The sequence below is a fragment of the Procambarus clarkii genome, chromosome 16, assembly GCF_040958095.1.
Source record: "Procambarus clarkii isolate CNS0578487 chromosome 16, FALCON_Pclarkii_2.0, whole genome shotgun sequence".
NCBI lineage: Eukaryota > Metazoa > Arthropoda > Malacostraca > Decapoda > Cambaridae > Procambarus > Procambarus clarkii.
Genome location: NC_091165.1, coordinates 35,297,498 through 35,317,208, shown reverse-complemented (window position 1 = coordinate 35,317,208; position 19,711 = coordinate 35,297,498). Strand labels below are relative to the sequence as shown.

The window sequence follows — 19,711 nt, the reverse complement described above, 5'->3', positions numbered from 1 at the left end:
CCTCATACACTTGACTGCTTGCAATAGAATTACGGAATAAATCTCGTGGTGTAGAAGTTAGTGTGAAAAACAGTTGAGCAATGGGGAGCTTATCCGGTAAAAAAACAGATTTAAGCACAGTCATTTTGTATATAATGTCGTTAATTATATGTATGCCAGATACTGGAGCCAATACATTTCCATTCAGATCCCAACGAACGATTCCACGAGCATCATAATGGTTTAGCAAGGATCTTGCATATTCATGATCTCGCACTTTCAATTTCAAATCTATTAAATGTTTTATGGAAGGGTTGATATGCAACTGAGGAGGGGGAGGTTTGACAGTAAGATGTTGAGCCCCAGCTTTCACAGGGGGGGGGGGGTGTAGCTTTCCGGTTGTCCACTATTTTACGCGGTACGAGATAAAAGGCTTTCATTTTACTTACTGAACAACCGTGTAATTAAACTAGCTGCAATCGGCAAAATAATGGATAAAATACTGCCTCCTCGTTTGCTGGTTAATATCTGTTTCTTAGTTGACACAGAAGGTCTCTTACAGGCTAGTAACCGAATAAGCAATTTATATTTTTTCAACTTTTTAACGACCTTGTCAGGCACAGGCATTTTTTTTGTTTAAGTTATTAAAAATTTCTGATACACATTTTATATGTGGTTTCTTCAATTTTTCAATCAACTATTTTCTGGAGGAATACTGAAGTTTTGATAATAGTTTGATCAATTCCTTGTATTTATAAACTAAGGGCTTCTTCATTATAAATGTAATATCTCACCAGCATCAATCCATTGATCGAATGATCGATCATAACCTGCGTACCTAAATTTATACTGAAGTTTGCCAGAGATTCTGCCTCGCCCCACTATCTTTTCAATATTAAAGGTTTGAGGCAAATGTGTGGGTGTTAATTCTTGTTTATAAAAGCCACCATCAATTTCCTCCTCATTCAGATCTTTTAGAAAGTATAAAGGGATGTGTTATCTTCGATCAATACGTGTAACTGTCAATATCTCTCGGGTGTTCTGCTGCTTAAACCCTTCTTAAACTTAGAAATGCGATCAGATAGAGTGAGTACTGTATCACCAACACTCAATCGAGGAATGGCAGTTCTCTTTGATTTGCTCGGGCTTTTATACATTAAATCAAATTGTTTGGCGTGTGCGCTGGGCGAGGATAGAGCGTGCACCTCCGTGGGTGTCTTCCCCTTCAATCCTCTGTGGGGGGTTAAATTATATGTTTTCACAATATCTGGTTGAGCCTGCATGTATTTTAAAGTGTTGTGCGCCGTCATAAACTTGTAAAGTTTACCTTTTAAAGTACGTATGAACCGCTCAGCGATTGAAGCTTTAGTCTCCTGAGAAAATACACTATATAACTGAACTTTCTTCGTTGCCAGCATTTTTTTCATAGCGGCGTTATACAATTCTCCACCTCGATCAGAATTAATTTTGCGCACTCCCTAAGAATGAGGTGAATCTAGAATTAAAGCCAGAGCTTTACTGGTACTTTTCCCGTCCTTGCTGCATAAGGGTACTACTTGAGTGTACCTGGAGAAAATATCTACACATACTAGTAAATATTTCACTCTGTCATTATGTTTGTCCAATAAACTCATCTCGGCCAAGTCTATAGCTTGAAATAGTCGTGGTTTAGGGCTTAATACCCGACGCCGAGGGATTTTATGTGGTTGTAAATAATGGAACGTATAGGAGTCAGCGCTTTTCAGATAGTCCTTTACATCGGCTAGAGTTAATTAATTTGGCGGCTTTATACAACCTCTGCATCCCTCTAAGCCCCCCGCTAGATGAGGGGTCATTATATTCACGTTCCAATGCATCCTTCTTGCTCACCATTGGTAAACTATCTCATAGGGCGGTTCGTGAACAATATTACCGCGTAATGTTATAGTAGAGGGAGTGTTCGAGCCCAGATCTACTAGCAAACAGCCGTAGGGTTGACTAATAACTTTCTTATATAACTCTACAAATTTCTTTGAATCCTGTTTCCCAAATATTTGTCGTCCGAGTGTTTTAATTTGTGACAGGTCTCTTGATTTAACCAATATGAAATGAGAAGCATTTAAATTATTCCTCGAATATTTACCAGGAAAAAATATATTTTAAGTAATCAGTATGACGAAAACCATGAAATGTTGGCCCCTAGTAAACATGTCTGATACGATTTTTGAATTAGCAGACTCAGTAAAAAGGTCATAAAATAAATAAAATAAATAAATAAATGTTTATTCAGGTAAAGTACATGCATACAAGAGGTTTTCCAAAAATTGATAGATTTAGAGTTAGAGCTAGTACATACAATGCCTAAAGCCACTATTACACAAAGCGTTTCGGGCAGGAAAAACATTAAAGACTAAAACTTAATACTAATTGAGATTAAAGTATAAAATGTGTTGAGCACAAATAAAAATAAAAAAAAGGGGGGGGGGGGAACATGGCAGAAAAGCAGCACAAATACAATTAGGTCGACAAACAGCATTGTTTAAAAAAACAGACATGGGTTGACAATATAGGGGTAAGGTAGGTTACAGGGAATTTATTAGGTAGTGCTTAGTTTTTATCTTAAACTTGTTGAGAGAGGTACAGTCTTTAACATGATTAGGAAGGTTAGGTTCTGGGTCCCTTGATTTGTAGAGCATTTCTAGTTTAATTAAGTCGTACTCTTGGAATATCAAAACTGTGTTTGTTTCTGGTGTGGTGCTCATGGGTTCTGTTACAACGTTCAATGAAGCTTTTGAGGTCAGGATTGGCATTACAGTTCAGTATTTTATATATGTATAATACACATGAGAGAATGTGCAGTGACTTAATATCTAACATATTCAGAGATTTGAGTAGGGGTACCGAGTGATGTCTGGGGCCAGAGTTGGATATTGTCCTAATAGCAGCTTTGTGTTGAGTAATTAGAGGACGTAAATGACTTTGGGTAGTAGAATCCCAAGCACAAATACCATAGTTGAGATATGGATAGATGAGGGAGTAATAGAGCATCACCAGGGCAGGGCGAGGTACATAATATCTGATCTTAGAAAGAATGCCAACAGTTTTTGAAACTTTTTTTGATATATTTAGAATGTGTCCCTTGAAATTCAGCTTGTGGTCAATTAGAACGCCAAGGAATTTGCCATCTATTTTGTTACAAATTTGGATATTGCTTATCCTGAGATTTATTTGATTAGAGGATTTATTGCCAAACAGAATATAGAAAGTTTTGTCAATGTTAAGGGTGAGTTTGTTGGCAGTTAGCCAAAGATGGACTTTATTTAGCTCAGTATTGACTGGCATTTAGAGCAAGGGGGTCAGAACTGGAGTAAATGAAGGCTGTGTCGTCAGCAAATAGAATTGGTTTGAGGTGTTGGGAGGCATTTGGAAGGTCATTAATGTAGATGAGAAAGAGGAGAGGGCAAAGTATGCTGCCCTGAGGAACACCGATGTTGATGGGTAGGGTGGGAGAAATTGAATTATTCACAGAAACATACTGGAGCCTGTCAGTAAGGTAAGATTTGAGGTATTGCAGGGAGTGTCCTCTTATAGATTACTAAGATTTGCGAGTCATTATCCACTCTCTCTTCCACAGGATCAATAATGGTTGAATGCTCGATCAATTTCCTTTTAATTTGTGGATCTGATCGTAATTCAGAGTAACCTCCTCCGCATATAATTATTGAGGAGAACTTGTGCTGATACTTCCTTATGAGTTTACTGCACAAGTAGGATTTTCCGCTGTTTGAATAACCAGCAATAATAACACGAGATGGTTCTCGGAAAATATCTAGATGTTCCTCATGGATTATATCATAGGAACTGTCCATGATTAATGCTTCGTTAAGACTGCTAAAAACTAAGGAAATGTGGTGGTATTTATACAAACAAAAAAATTTGTCATTTACAGGTGTTTATCCACATATTTTATGTATAGCAGCAACATTTTTTAAAACTAATCATAGTTCTTACAGTTCACAAACAATAATATTAAACATCCATTCATTTAGTATAATTAGTTCTAGTCATATGGGGCATCTATCTTAATACTAACTAAATTGTACAACATAAAATCTAGTGAGGGTTGAATAGTTTCTGAGCTGCAGCATCACGTTTGCTCCAGGGGCGGAATACTGGGTAGAGTCTCTGTGGTTGCTCTACTTCCTCTTCCTCCTCCTCCATAAACACTACTTCCATCTCTTCCTCACCCACTTCTACATTCATCTCATCATCATTGTTATTGGGAATATCTGGATGACCATACGCTAGGGACTGTGGGGCTTAAAATGTAGCGTTTATCGTCAAATGCTGACAATCCTCTGCAGGTACTGCGACATGTACAAATCTTTCCTTGCACGTTGCGTATAGATCTCGACACAAACCTGATTGAAGTGTTTGTTTCAAGAGTGTGCTGAAACGAGTCATGTGAGAGTTTCTCTTGTAGGTGGTATGGCACGCCCTTACACTTACAAGTGTGTTCTCCATCTTGTGTGGTGAACGAATATGTTTTAAGTCTGAGAGCAATTAACTGGTTAATAATCTTAGAGCCTATTTCAGACTTGAGCAATCCTTGTTCACCTTTACGCGCTTTAGAGTAGGATGGATGTGTGTCATTAAAATTACTAAAATCCATACAGTCGAAGAGAGGAGACTTATTCAACTCTTCAAACACATCCTGACAGTCCAGTTTAATGATGAAAGAGTCTGTGTCTGTATATAACAGACTCGCTTTATCCCCATACGCAGGTTTGACAACATCATACCAGAACTCATAGAGACGCCTCTTAGCAATTTGAAGTATATGATAACCCAGGTAAGCAGGAGTGTTGACTCGGAGAGACTTCTGCTTGATAATACATATCACACGATCCTTACTTAACAAAAGACTCCGCTTGAAGAACGGGTTTCGAGCATGTTTCAGGAAATGTCTACGATCTGTGACCAAATAGTGTTTGTTCCCATATTTAGATACATCTGTGAGACTCTTCCCATATATAGAGTTTGATACGAGTTTGAAAGTTTTTTTTTATCGAGCATTTGGTACTGGCACGTTCATGAACATTGGTTTCAATGAAGTCTTTAAGGTAGCTCTCCTGCTCGAATTCGTAGATGTCGTGAACTTTAGCTACTTCTAATCCAATGCGTATGAGTAACTGTAACAAGTCCAGACTAACCAGGTAATCTTTCTGAGGAAGGTGAGAAGCAATTAATTTAGTGTTGTTTTTAGGCAGACCGCGACTTTCTTCTGTAAGAATATTCTTACTGTAGGGTGAAATGTGTTCCTCGGTAATGCAAGTATGTGAAAGAACAAGGGGCAGTTCATCTGTATACCTAGCCACCTCTGGTCGGACCTGCAGTGTATCACACAACACCCAATATCCCTTGGACCCATCACAAGGGATATTCTCCAAGCCTTGCTCTAGCAGCGCGTCACGCTCATTGTGTGTCAGTTTCCGAATCCCACCACGAGGGAGCAGTTCAGTCATACACGCCCCGTAAAGACTATTAAAATCGAGGTAGATGATGTAGCTACTATCTTCCCCTAGATCTAACCCTGTATGTTGGTTCTTCACATTCGTGTACTGTCTCGTCACACTGGTGAACCCGCCTCCGAGATTCCGACGAAGTAAATCATATAACAATGGGTCTGACACAACATCGAGTTCAACTTTCGATTTAAGCAAGAATGCATCCCAAGCAAATGAGGGTAAAGAAATGTAGTGGGAAATGTCTAATTTGTAGAGTGCAAGCATTTTTTTGTTTTTTGAGATATATACAAGAGTTGTTACATTCTTGTACAGCCACTAGTACGCGTAACGTTTCGGGCAGGTCCCTGGAATACGACCCCCACCGTGAAGAATCGTTTTTACAACCAAGTACACATTTTACTGTTGGGTTAAACAGAGGCTACAGTTAAGGATTTGCACCCAATAAATCCTCCCCGGCCAGGATACGAACTCATGACAAAGCGCTCGTGGAGCGCCAGGCGAGTGTCTTACCACTGCACCACGGAGACTGTTGTGAGGTTTACGAAAAACTATTGTAATATGATTATTGTTAAAGGTACTAATGATTGTAAGTTTAAATGTAAGTTAGGAATACTGTAGTGTAAGACATCCAGTCAACATGTCTGAAATATTGGCATTGACAATGCTTTGGTGTATGTTCTGGACCATTATCAAGTAAAGGTCCAGGACAGGCTAAAGCACTTCCTTTATTTCCAGACGAGAAGGTTTGGATATCGGACTTTCAGCGTGTCATTGTGACGTACTGGAGCCGGTCGGCCAAGCGGACAGCACACTGTACTTGTGATCCTGTGGTCCCGGGTTCGATCCCGGGCGCCAGCGAGAAACAATAGGCAGAGTTTCTTTCACCCTATGCCCCTGTTACCTAGCAGTAAAATAGGTACCTGGGTGTTAGTCAGCTGTCAAGGCTGCTTCCTGGGGGTGGAGGCCTGGTCGAAGACCGGCCCGCAGGGACACTAAAAAAAATGCCCCGAAATCATCTCAAGATGGTATCTTGCCAGATTGTGAACACATCCGCTAGCAAACCTGTGTCCACTTTGAGGTAAAGGAGCAGATACTCCCCTATGTTGCGACATTTAGCCAAATCAAAAATTTCTAAGGCTTGTTTATAATCTTTTTCTGACAACTCTTCGTCTTTCAGTGTATTGTAATACTTATCGCGAGAAGGAAGGTGTGGCTCATCTAACACAGACATAGAGGATAAATAATCATAGCAGAATGATTGTTTACCCTTGAGCAGTTTTGGGATGGCCGCTTTATTTACCCCCTTTAACATAGCCAAAGTGAATGTGGTGGGTTTCCCACTATCAATATGATCCTTGGCTATTCTTCCTAGTGAACCATTGAGCAGTGCTAAACTGTCCAAAAATCTTAAGTTGTTCACATCGACTTTCATAAATTTAAATCCATCCCTAGCTAATATATCTATTTCACTCCCTGGTCTATCTCTCATCTCGTTTAGGATTACTCCTAAATCATAGGAAGCGTTGTGAGAAAAAGTGTATAGGAACTTGTATGAATTTATACACTGTAAATTACATCTATCACAGTAAGCTGCTTGATAATTGTGGAATCTTACTGTGTGGTCGTGATGACGGACTTTGATTACATCTTCCCCGTTAAAAGGTTCATCACAGAGTTCACAGGCAGTTTTTGTCTCAAATATCGCCTGCTGTTGCTGAGACATGTGAAGTTCATAGGATACTATCCCCCTTCTTGATTCTAGCCCATGACGCTTCTAGCGTAGTTACAAAGTGATTGACTGCATCCTTACCCAAATAAGTGTCATTCTCAACAATATTCATCCGTCTGTCAATGATGATGTATGCATACACTACTGCGTTGTGACATGATTCTATCATTCCCTTAGGGTTCGAGCGGTCTAACATGCACTCAAAGTCATAAAAGCACATGTAACTAGGACCATATCCCCGTCCGTAGTTACGGAAAGTAATCTTCCTCTCTGGTGGGTAAAATTTGAGTCTGATGTACTTTGCATGTACTTTCATGACTGCATGCGATCTGCTGGGAGTGATATCAAACAACAATGGCAAAAGTTGTGATGACTTGGGATTATATGACCTCGCATATTACGTACATATTGGTTAAAATCCTTAATTAATACCAAGGGTTGAGCTTCCAGCATCAGCAATGGTATGACATCTGTATATCCCCCTCTTCCCTTCCTAGCTAGTGTAATGTAGTGTCGTTGTCGCATAGCATTTTCATCTCTTTCTAGTGAATAGATGAATATACTGACTTTATTAATTTTCTCTATCTTGTAAATATCCTCAAACGTCACTGCAGAATTGACATCTGCTGGCCAATTAATGTGTCTGAGACACCAACTAGCATTTCACAGATCTAGCGCGAATATTATCTAGATGCATCCCCGTGGCTAAACATTTATAAGCTGCAACACACTGCATAAGGCAAATATCAGCCTCTCCCTCTGGATTGAAAACCAACTTTTTTCCACGCAAGCCTTCAGGATAGTCTACATGTGAGCCTAATCTTATCGGGTGTTCAATCTGACCACAGTTAATGTAAAACCCGGTGAGCCGCTCAACCAAGACATTGGACCCCTCCTTCTGTTCCAGGTACTGGGATATTTTCCCTGTCAATTCGTCAGCCCAAAAATTAGTAAGTGTATTTACTTCCTCTCGAGTTACTGTTCGCCCCTCACCTCGTATGGGAAAGCCATCGTTATTTATAGGATCCAAAAGATTCTCCTCCTCATCATCTTGTTGTACATTTAAATTCCGCACAATTAGAGTGATGTGTGGGTAAATTAGGAGTGATGGGTGTTGTGGGGAGAAAAGAGATCAAATCTCATTAATGAAAAATTCACTGTATGTTCTCAGATAGAGTCCTGGGGAGGTGTTAACACGTTCTGGTATGGAGAATGAAAGCCGAACATACGTGCCATCATAGTTATCAATTCCATCCAGCAGCTGAGGTTGAATTTCTACCAAGTGGGGGGGGGAGGAAGAGAGCGCTGGTGGGGGTGATGGGAGAGGGCTGGAGGGGGGTGGGGGTGATAGCCCCCCTCCGAGATGAATGGGCGAGACTGCATGGTCAGCTATTACGCCAGACGGTGCTAACCAGTCAGAATTGTCAGACGCTAACGAGTCAAGGTCTGCTGAGCTGTTGTCTGAACCAAGGCTATTCTCACGGACTGTGATGCTGTTAACGGTAGTGCTCTCGACACTGCTGATGGCCGAGCCGCTGCTGGTGATAGATTGAGGCATGAGGCTTGGGAAGGAACGGGGAATTGAGTGAGCGCGTGAACGAACTTTTCCCTCCCCGTGAGCTGAGGGGTGCGAGCCGAGTAAGGGTAATGACAGCTCCGCTGTGGTGTCTGTGTCTGTCTCACTGTCGCTCTCAGCGCTGGTGGATACCGAGTCTATGCACACCGGTGTAGAATCTGTAAAAAAAAAGAAAACATATTATTTCTAGAAAGAAAGAATGAAAGCATATATATATATATATTTCTGCCCGAAACGCTTTGCGTAATAGTGGCTTTAGGCATTGTATGTACTAGCTCTATCTATAAAGCCAACAAACTTTGTAAAATCTCTTTATGTATGTACCTTACCTAAATAAAAATTATTATTATTATTATTATTATATGCTATATATATATAAATATATATATATATATATATATATATATATATATATATATATATATATATATATATATATATCTACATATATATATATATATATATATATATATATATATATATATATATATATATATATATATATATATATATATATATATATATATATCCGAGTAAGGGTAATGACAGCTCTGCTGTGGTGTCTGTGTCTGTCTCACTGTCGCTCTCAGCGCTGGTGGATACCGAGTCTATGCACACCGGTATATATATATATATATATATATATATATATATATATATATATATATATATATATATATATATATATATATATATATATATATATATATATATATATATATATATATATATATATTGTGACGGTAAAGTGTTGGAGTGTTGATGTTCGGCAGTCCTCCAATGGCAGGTGGCAATGCCTTGTCACATTTACAGAAAAAAAAAAGAGACTGCTTGCCTATTTGTCTGTGATAAGGTAATGGGAAGACACACAAAACACAAAGTATAAACAATGAAATTTTAATTACTTTAGAAAACAAGATATGAACAAAGACAATCCCTTGGCTTACGTAAAATTCAAAACAAGTCAACAAACAAAACAACATGAATAATTAATGAATGTAAAATTTACTCTAAAATAAAATGAAGTGCAAGACAATAATGATAATAATCAGGCGCTGAGAATACTGGCTTTTTAGCTGCCACCTCCCTTAGTACACGACAGCCAGAGCTTAGTCTACCAGAGAGAGATGTCAACTGCTTAGAGCACAGAGATATTCTGAGGAATACGGCGTGAGCTGGCCCAGACGTCGACTCAGGTAGGGGGGCATGAGTGCAGGTGAGGTCGGCGATACACCAGCCAATCAGAAGCAGGCAGGCAGAGAATGGGTAGTTTGCTCGTTGACGGCGGGCGGGGGAGCCGGCGTGTCGGGTGGTGCAAGGTACGCTTTGCTTCCTGGGCAAAACGTTTGGCGATACTGGTGGACGTATCTTCAATATAGTATCTTGTACTTGTAACATGACGTGAATGATATAGGGAAGAGCAGGCTCAATCTCTCTTGAAAGAGATTATCGTCACAACTCTCCCCCGAAGCCTGCGGTTCCGGAAGAAGTTACGTCTTCATGTGGTAGAGTGTTAGGTGGAGTTGCCTCTACTTCATAGACTCTGGAGAGGGCGTCGGCTATGATGTTGTCAGACCCCTTGATATAGAGATCTCCAGGTTGAATTTCTGCAGTTATCAAGCCCATCGTAGAAGACGTTGAGTGTGGAATTGGGCTTGCTGCAGGAAGTGTAGGGTGTTGTGGTCCGTGTTGATGGTGGTAGACCGAGCACTTTTCAGGTATTGTTTGAAGTGCTGCAAGTTCAGGACGATGAGTAGCTCCCTGTCGATTGTGCTGTAGTTCCCTGTAGCTGTGGTCGTTAACAGGTATATTCTCCTCGCCTCGTTGCTGTATTAGGTCACCCCGATGCCGGTACCACTGGCGTCGACATGGAGGATGAAAGGCTTGGTGATATCTGACGGGGTGAGAATAGGATTAGAATATGGCAAAGGAGCACTATTAGGATCCTGAAAATGGTTATGAAGATCAGGGAGGATTTCCAAATTGGAAAGCGCTGACTCAGTGTCAGTGCTTTCAGGAGGAGAAGCAGGGAAGGTCTCACTGTGGAAGTATGGACTTTTAAAGGAAGAATATGTTATCAATACAGTGGGAGGAGTACCGTTATATAGCTTCAGGAGGTTGACGTGGCACAACTGGGTCTTTCACCGCTTATCTGGAGTCTCTAGAACGTAGTTGTGGTTGTTTCTGCACTCCTTGATGCGGTAGGGTCCTGAAAACCTGTTTTGCAAGGGAGAACCTGGGATAGGGAAATAGGCAAGCACGAAGTCTCCCGGTTTAAATTTTCTTACTTTGCTGTTCTGGTCGTAATGAGTCTTCATCCTCTCTTGTGCTTTCAATAGATTATCCTTAGCAAAGTTAAGCACCCTCTCTAGATTGTGTTGTAGGTTTTGAAGAAACTGGGGCACATTCTGATGCTCACTGAAGGTGGCATCACGTAGAGAGTCTTTAAAAGCTTTGAGAGGAGTACGGCACTTACGTCCGTAGAGCATCTCATAGGGAGATACTCCTAGAGACTCATTGGGAAGACTTCTAAATATACACATTATTAAATCTATTTGCTTATCCCAATCCTTAGAGGTTTCATTGCAAAACTTCTTCAGGAGTGCTTTAATAGTCTGATGACTATGCTCAAGAGAACCCTGTGAAGCAGGATGATAGGGGCTGGACAATACCTGTGTGATGTTGAACTCTTCCAGTGTCCTCTTGAAGAGATAACTGGTGAAGTTGGTGCCACAGTCGCTCTGAACCTCCCTTGGAAATCCATACTGGGTGAAGATCTTCAATAAGTGTTTCACCACCGTAGCAGCCGTAATGTTCTTTACTGGAACTGCTATGGGGAATCTGGTGGTAGGACACAGGATGGTTAGTATATAGGCGTTACCAGAACTGGTCCGAGGTAAAGGACCAACACAGTCTATAATAAGCCTGTGGAAAGGCTCCGCAGGCACCTGGATGGGTGTCAGTGGTGCTCTGGGGATAGAGATGTTCGGTTTACCTGCCATCTGACATGTATGACACTGTTTGATGCTATTTACTATGCCTGGCCAGTAGTAGTCTTGACGGATTCCGTGGTAGGTCTTGTTAAATCTGTAGTGCGAGAGTGCTCCGTGGGCCAGGTGTAGAATAGTGGGCCGCAGGCTGGCAGGAATCACTAGTTGTTCGACGTTGGCCCAATCGTCCTCCTCCTTCAGTTTACTGGGTCTGTATCTGCGGTAGAGCAACTCGTTCTCTAGGAAGAACCCAGGAATACTGTCAGGTTGAGTCTCAGCCTGGAAGAATAATGGTGTCAAGGTAAGATCTTCACACTGTAACTTACGGAACTCCAACGTGGTAAGATTCGGAGGTAGTTTCTGAGGGTCTTGAGGGACAGCGGTAGCAGTAGAGTCAGCTGGCTGTGGTCTTGCAGCTTGTGCACGGATGGTCACTAAAACCGGAGGAGAAACTTCATCACTCTCTTGAACCTTTGCTGGAACATACTCAAAGATGGGATTATCCATTACAGAGGTACACACCTGGGGTTTGTCCATGACGATCAGGTTGGTCGGTTGCAGGTCTTCTGCCAAGTCGTTGCCCAGGAGAAGTTGCACTCCAGGCATGGGAAAAGGCTTTTCCCTGATGGCGACTTGGACTTCACCGGTCATGAAGGGACAATCCAGGTGGACTCTGGCGAGTGGATAAGGAGTGGTAGCAGTGAGGTCAGTGATGAAGACGGTTTCCCCGGTGTAGGCGATATTGGGCACAACTGATTTCAAAAGGATTGATTGAAGAGCCGCTGTGTCTCTCAAGATCTTCAGTTGGAAACGTCCCTCCGGATCTGAACCGTTGGTAGAGACAGTTCCAGGATACAGGTGTTTACTGAAGAGAGAAAGATCATTAACATGAACACCAACATTCATCACAGGCTTACCGGACTTAGGAGGAGTCTGTTTGGGTTTAGTGGATTCAATATCACCTTTGTATTGAGACTTACCACATTTATCTATGGTATGTCCATAGAGTCTACAATACTTACAGTACAATTGCGAGCCAGCTTGATCGGTACTCACTTTCTCGTAACTGTACCAAGACTTCTTACTGGAAGATGGTTCTGGTGTCAGCCGGTGGATGAGGCTGTAAGTGTCAGCCGACTTAGCACATCTTAGGTAGTCGGTCTCTTCTTTATCTGCTAAATATAAACGGACAGGAGGAGGCACACGCCTCAAGAATTCTTCAACTAGCATGAGGTTGACGAGTTCTGCAAAGGTAGAGACATGTGCTGCTTCCAGCCATTTCATAAAATATCTCCTTTTGGTATTAGCAAATTCTAGAAAGGTAGTGGTACTTGCCTTTAGGTGGTCACGGAATTTTCTTCGGTAGCTTTCGGTGGAGAGAAGGTAGGCGTCCAACACTGCTTGTTTCAGAGTCTGGTAGTCATTCTCAGACGCCAAAGTACTGAGTGTAACTGCAGCTCTACCTGTGAGATGTACTCTGAGAAGGGTAGCCCATTGGTTGGCAGGCCAACTAAGTTGATTAGCAAGGGTCTCAAAGGTGGTGAAAAATACGTCGACTTCTGTCTCTACAAATGGTGGCATTAACTTACTTGCATGTGAGATATTGAAACTTACAGGAAGACTGGCGGTAGCTTGCTGGCGTTGAGCGAGGTGTGTAGTTTCCAACGCGAATTCTTGTTGACGGCATTCCATAGCGAGAACTGTTCGTTGTTTGTCATGCTCGCGTTGCATCTCCAGGTGGCGTTCTTTTGCTTCAAGCTGTATTCGCTCACGTTCACGGAGTATTGCAATCTCACGTTCCTGTTCTTCTTTCCTCATTGCAGCTTCTCGTTCTTTTTCTTTTTCTTCCTTTCGTATTGCAGCTGCTTCCCTTTGCTGCTCTCGTTCGATCTTGGCAAGCTCTAGTTTGAGTTTCATCGTTGCCAAATCAGGTTTATCTGCAATAGAGTAAGTTTCGTGAGTTTCAGAGTCAATCTTACCTTCCTCTAAGAGATGATCCAGTAACAGGTTATGCAGTTCATTTTTGTTGGCTCCATGGGGAACTTCTAGTTGATACTCATGTGCAAGAGTTTGTAATTCGATCCTCTTGGCACGACTTAAGTTCCCTATTTCACCTGCTGGATCTGCACGGAAAGCTTGGAGACGAAACATGGTGAAATTAGCAAATAAATGTACAACGAATATACTGTTGTGATATGGTGAATGTCAGAAACAGGACAACGTGGCAACTGGTACCTATCCTGTGGAATCAGACAACGTGGCAACTGGTACCTATCCTGTGGAATCGTTAACAATTAATGTTAATTTCAAGATGGTAAATGATTAATAAATCAAGATCGCAGGAAATCTTGTACCCGGTACTCAATGTAAGAGGATAAGGGCAAGAAAATCCTACTAAATAAGCGAAACTGAGTTTCTAAAACAAATGAAACATTTAATTGCCTCAAAAGTGAATTAGGTAGTCCAAGGACGTAGGCATACCTTGCCGAGTCTCTATAGGACATAAGCAAGTTTTCCCCAATTAAATGAAATATGATACTTACAGAATTAGCGAACTTTTGTGCTCTGAAAAAAGAAAGCTAATTCCCTACCTAGGTAAATATCATCATCTCTGACCGACGTGTAGGGGTGCGAGGTGTCAACTGGTGATGAGAACTGCTGCTGAGGTCCCAATTCAGCAACTAAAGTTCGTGCTAGAGGAACTATGGCCCTCTTTATCCTCCTACCGTCGGTTTGCAGAAGATTGGGTGCTCTTGACCCGGGGACAGACCACAGTACCAGGGTACCAATATGATGATCTGCCGAAAATATGAGAAATATCCTAGGGACAAAAGATGGTAAACACGAGTAATAACACGGAGGGAGAGATGACCAATTAAGAGAATGACTGAGGCCTACAGTCACCACGCAATCCAAAGTTGTCTCACCTTCACCATATGCTACTCTCGTAATGCACAATACACACAGCACCATATGAAAATAAAATTGAATATTGAAAATAGTGAAAAGCTACTGTACCAAAGCCAAGTACGCTTACCACAAATTTACGGTCTGGTACTAGTACCTGAGTGAAGCATCCCGGACAGGCCCCCATGAAATGTGACGGTAAAGTGTTGGAGTGTTGATGTTCGGCAGTCCTCCAATGGCAGGTGGCAATGCCTTGTCACATTTACAAAAAAAAAAAAGAGACTGCTTGCCTGTTTGCCTGTGATAAGGTAATGGGAAGACACACAAAACACAAAGTATAAACAATGAAATTTTAATTACTTTAGAAAACAAGATATGAACAAAGACAATCCCTTGGCTTACGTAAAATTCAAAACAAGTCAACAAACAAAACAACATGAATAATTAATGAATGTAAAATTTACTCTAAAATAAAATGAAGTGCAAGACAATAATGATAATAATCAGGTGCTGAGAATACTGGCTAAAAGCTGCCACCTCCCTTAGTACACGACAGCCTGAGCTTAGTCTACCAGAGAGAGATGTCAACTGCTTAGAGCACAGACGATATTCTGAGGAATACGGCGTGAGCTGGCCCAGACGTCGACTCAGGTAGGGGGGCGTGAGTGCAGGTGCAGGTGCGGTCGGCAATACACCAGCCAATCAGGAGCAGGCAGGCGGAGAATGGGTAGTTTGCTCGTTGATGGCGGGCGGGGGAGCCGGCATGTCGGGTGGTGCAAGGTACGCTTTGCTTCCTGGGCAAAACGTTTGGCGATACTGGTGGACGTATCTTCAATAAAGTATCTTGTACTTGTAACATGACGTGAATGATATAGGGAAGAGCAGGCTCAATCTCTCTTGAAAGAGATTATCGTCACAATATATATATTTATATGTATATATATATATTTAGGGGTACCACCACTGGTTTAATTAAAGGGACCCACATCCTCGAAGAAGAAAATAAATAGTGTTCAGAGAAGACCTTGTGGATTCCACTGAATACTTTAATCTTTTCCTCCCCTACCACCCCCATTATTTTTTTTTTATTTGATTTTATTGCAATGCACACACTTATATAACAATATACCAATCAGTGTTCAAAGACCTCGTCCAGCTCCTCGGGGGTCGGGTGCGTACCCAAGATACAGCACGCATTACCCCTCTGAACAGCGACACTGAGGCGCTGGAACATAAAACTGGCCGCTCTTGGGTCTCTAGTCTTCCCAATGAGTTCCTCGCCCAGCTCCTTCAGGAACTTAAGTGCACATTTACCCCAGGCGCCCAGAGTCTCAGAGCCTATTGGCACGAACCTGTAACAACGTTCTAGGTCCCTGTACTTGTTAGTTTTCTGGGTCTCCCTGAAGGTGGCTGCCCCGCCTCCCTCAGCTGCGCTGTAAGGTAGATAGGTATCAGCCAATGTGGATGCACACGTGTAGTCCCACACGACCTGTTTACCTTCCCTCCACGGCTGCAGGGTGACTCCATCTGGGCGTTTTTGGTTGTTGTCAGGTCTGCACAACTGAGGTTCCCTTTGTGCTGGGCACCCAGCTGAAGCCAAACTTCTCTTGATGATGTCATTGACTGCTTCATGTCTGGCAATCTTTCCCTGTGTCTTACGACAGATGAGACCATGGCTGCCGTATTGGTCTGCCCGTGCATGGCCGCAAATACACCGGTGCTCGGTGGAGATAGGGGCGGCAAGGCGCAGAGCAATACCAATACTTAGGGTCCGATGGTCCAGGCGGGTGCCCAAGGCGGAATTAGGGACTGCCAACAGGAAGTCCCCGGCATGGGGCGCTTGCACAGCTATAAGACGAGCTTTGTCCTTCCTGGAAGCTGCCTCCAGCAATGATGTGGCGATGTTCTCCAAAATGGGGCTATCCCATTTGGACTGTTTGCAGTCATTTGGAAAAGTCGGTCGAGGATGAGAGTTGACGAGAGTGTCCCACTGACCGGCTCCTTCCGCGAATTTGGGATCATGAATCCCAATGGAGTCTCTTAGGTGTTCCGGTAGTATTTCCTTAACTAATTCACCTGTTGCACTGGTCGAGGATAAGAATGCTGGCAATGCTAACTGTGTCGCCTTGCGAATACCTATACCCCCGAGTCTAACTGGGAGCGTTGCTTGGTCCCATTGGTCATCTTGCAGGGAGAGGTTTAACACTTTCATGGTTATTGACCTTAGGAGTGTGTCATATTCTGTTAATTTTGGGCTGTCGAAGGAGGGAGCACACCTTAGGAAATAGGTCAGTCTGGGCAAAGCCAGGCACCTTGTGAGAAGGTACAAAGCATCATGGGCGTCCAAAGCCCCTATTCTACCCTCCATCCTCCTCAGGTCGTTCAGCTTTTCTTCGAGGACTACCTCAATGGCGCTCGAGCCCAGAGGTGCCCCTAGCAGCACACTGTCGGTGGGAGCGATCACTTGGGCTCCTGGCAATATGGTTCGCACTGCATCTATGGTTGGTTGGCTAGATGAGATGATTTCACACTTTAATGGGTTTAGGGTGAGTCCTAACTCCTCTCCCTTAGATTTCACCAGCTGTAGATCTTCTAGCAGGGACTCCTGTGTCCCTGCCAGGGTGCCATCGTCCAGGAACCAGATGTTGAGTTCGCTGGTCAACCTGCTTGTGACCTCTTTAACAGCCATGCAAAAAAGAAAAGGGACAAGTGGTCTCCCTGCTGGACACCTTCTGCAGAAACAACTTCATGTTCCCCAAACAGCAGCGTCGATTCCCTACTGTACCCTGCTGAGACGAAGGGGAGTAGAGAAGGAAAGCTTGTTCGAACTGCTTCCAGTACCACATCCCTTTTTACCTGGTTGAAGGCATTTTTAAAGTCTAATTTAATTAATGCCTTATTTTCTGGGAGGTGCTTGATATAGGCTCGTGCTGCATGAGCTGCTGCTTCACAGCCATGGGGGACACCAAAACCTAGTTGATGGGGTCGAAGCATCGTCGCAGCGTCTATGCTAATTTTTCTGACAGCTGCCCTAGCAACAAGGCGCCGAAGTGTGTTACCCACAGCAATGGGTCTGACTCCACCATCTTTCTTCTTGAGGGCACAAAGGGATGCTCCAAAGAAAAAGGGTTTAATTGTATCTGGGATCAACCCAGAGAGACAGTCGTTGACAAACTTCGTGACCTCTGACAATAGTGTCTCGGCAACTTCTCCGAGAACTGGGTTTACCATCTCCTTGAGGTGCTGAGGTCTTACTCCAGTGTACCCCCCTGCCGAGCCTGGCGGAAATGAGCTGCTGCATGAGCTACAATATATATATATAACAACAATATATCTATATCATCAACAATATATATATATGTCGTACCTAGTAGCCAGAACGCACTTCTCAGCCTACTACGCAAGTCCCGATTTGCCTAATAGGCCGAGTGATTTTCTTTATTTTCAATCATTTTTTTTCCAAATAGTTTATTTGAATTATTATTATTATTTCATATTAAGACCATAATTTATTGACTTAGTTGTGTTAGTTTAGATTAGGTTAAGATAGGTTAGGTTAGGTTAGGTAGGGTTGGTTAGGTTCGGTCATATATCTATGTTAGTTTTAACTCAAATTAGAAAAAAATTAGCTCATACATAATGAAATGGTAAGCTTTATCATTTCATAAGAAAAAAATGAGAAAAATATTGAAATTCTCGAAAATTTGGCTTATTAGGCAAATCGGGCCTTGCATAGTAGGTAAAGAACTGCGTTCTGGCTACTAGTTACAACACACACACACACACACACACACACACACACACACACACACACACACACACACACACACATATATATATATATATATATATATATATATATATATATATATATATATATATATATATATATATATATATATATATATATATATATATATATATATATATATATATATATATATATACATATTGAGGTGAGGGAACAGGTAGTGGGAATTAATATGCTTAGGAAATAGACTGAAATAAGACAGTAATAACTTACTTGTGTCCTGGTGAGGGGGTTGAGCAGGTGTGAGGCTTTGAATCCTTAACGTGGTGTTAACTGGGCATGATAATGTCTCGTAGCCCTCCATCTGCTGGCGCTGCCGCCCTTGTTGACGGAGCGGTGGATGCTCGCGAGTGACATAAGCTCTCCTTAGCTGAGTGTGGGATGGATGGGATACCGACTCGATGACGTCTATCTGTTCCCTCTGTCGATTGAGGTAAGGATTATAACCTGAAGTGGAACAAAATGATACTCAGCACGGGTGAATGGGGAAAATATTATTATGCATGTGTATTTGCTTGCAAGTGGATGATGATGATGAAAATGTAATACTGGTAAGAGAAGTATATTAATATCAAGCTTACGTTTATGAGAAGTTTCATTCTGACGATGACCTGCTCGCGGGGCAGGTGAGCAATAAGCCACCACCCACTGTCACCACCACCACCATCCACTGACACCACCACAACCACCCCCCTGTCACCACCACCACCACCCACTGTCACCATCACCCACTGTCACCACCACCCACTGTCACCACCACCACCCACTGTCACCACCACCACCACTATCCACTGTCACCACCACCACCCACTGTCACCACCACCACCACTATCCACTGTCACCACCACAACCACCCACTGTCACCACCACAACCACCCACTGTCACCAACACAACCACCACCACCCACTGTCACCACCCACTGTCACCACCACCACCACCCACTGACACCACCACAACCACCCTCTGTCACCACCACTATCACCCACTGTCACCACCACCCACTGTCACCACCACCACCCCTGTCACCACCACCACCACTATCCACTGTCACCACCACCCACTGTCACCACCACCACCCACTGTCACCACCACTATCCACTGTCACCACCACAACCACCCACTGTCACCACCACAACCACCCACTGTCACCAACACAACCACCACCACCCACTGTCACCACCACCACCCACTGTCACCACCACCCACTGACA

At 42.7% G+C, this 19,711-nt stretch overlaps 1 protein-coding gene across 2 annotated transcripts; it reads right to left on the bottom strand.

The window, feature by feature from the left end:
• Positions 1-3,001: 3,001 nt before the first annotated feature.
• On the bottom strand, positions 3,002-19,161 carry LOC138365205 (uncharacterized). 2 transcript variants are annotated; one of them, XR_011228769.1, is made up of 2 exons: positions 18,713-19,161; positions 3,002-8,949 (listed from the first exon to the last, which is right to left on the bottom strand). XR_011228769.1 is itself a non-coding variant. In XM_069325438.1 (2 exons), exon 2 carries the CDS (start codon positions 17,375-17,377, stop codon positions 15,821-15,823), a length of 1,557 nt encoding a protein of 518 aa, XP_069181539.1. In that variant the 5' UTR covers positions 17,378-17,966; positions 18,713-19,161; the 3' UTR covers positions 14,413-15,820. The 2 variants fall into 2 exon arrangements, 1 of the variants encoding a protein (XP_069181539.1); XM_069325438.1 differs by lacking the exon at positions 3,002-8,949 and adding an exon at positions 14,413-17,966.
• Between the last annotated feature and the right edge of the window lie 550 nt (positions 19,162-19,711).

Excerpts from the sequence above, each read along its gene's own strand:
- LOC138365205 (XM_069325438.1), bottom strand. The coding sequence starts at position 17,377 with ATGGCTGTTAAAGAGGTCACAAGCAGGTTGACCAGCGAACTCAACATC.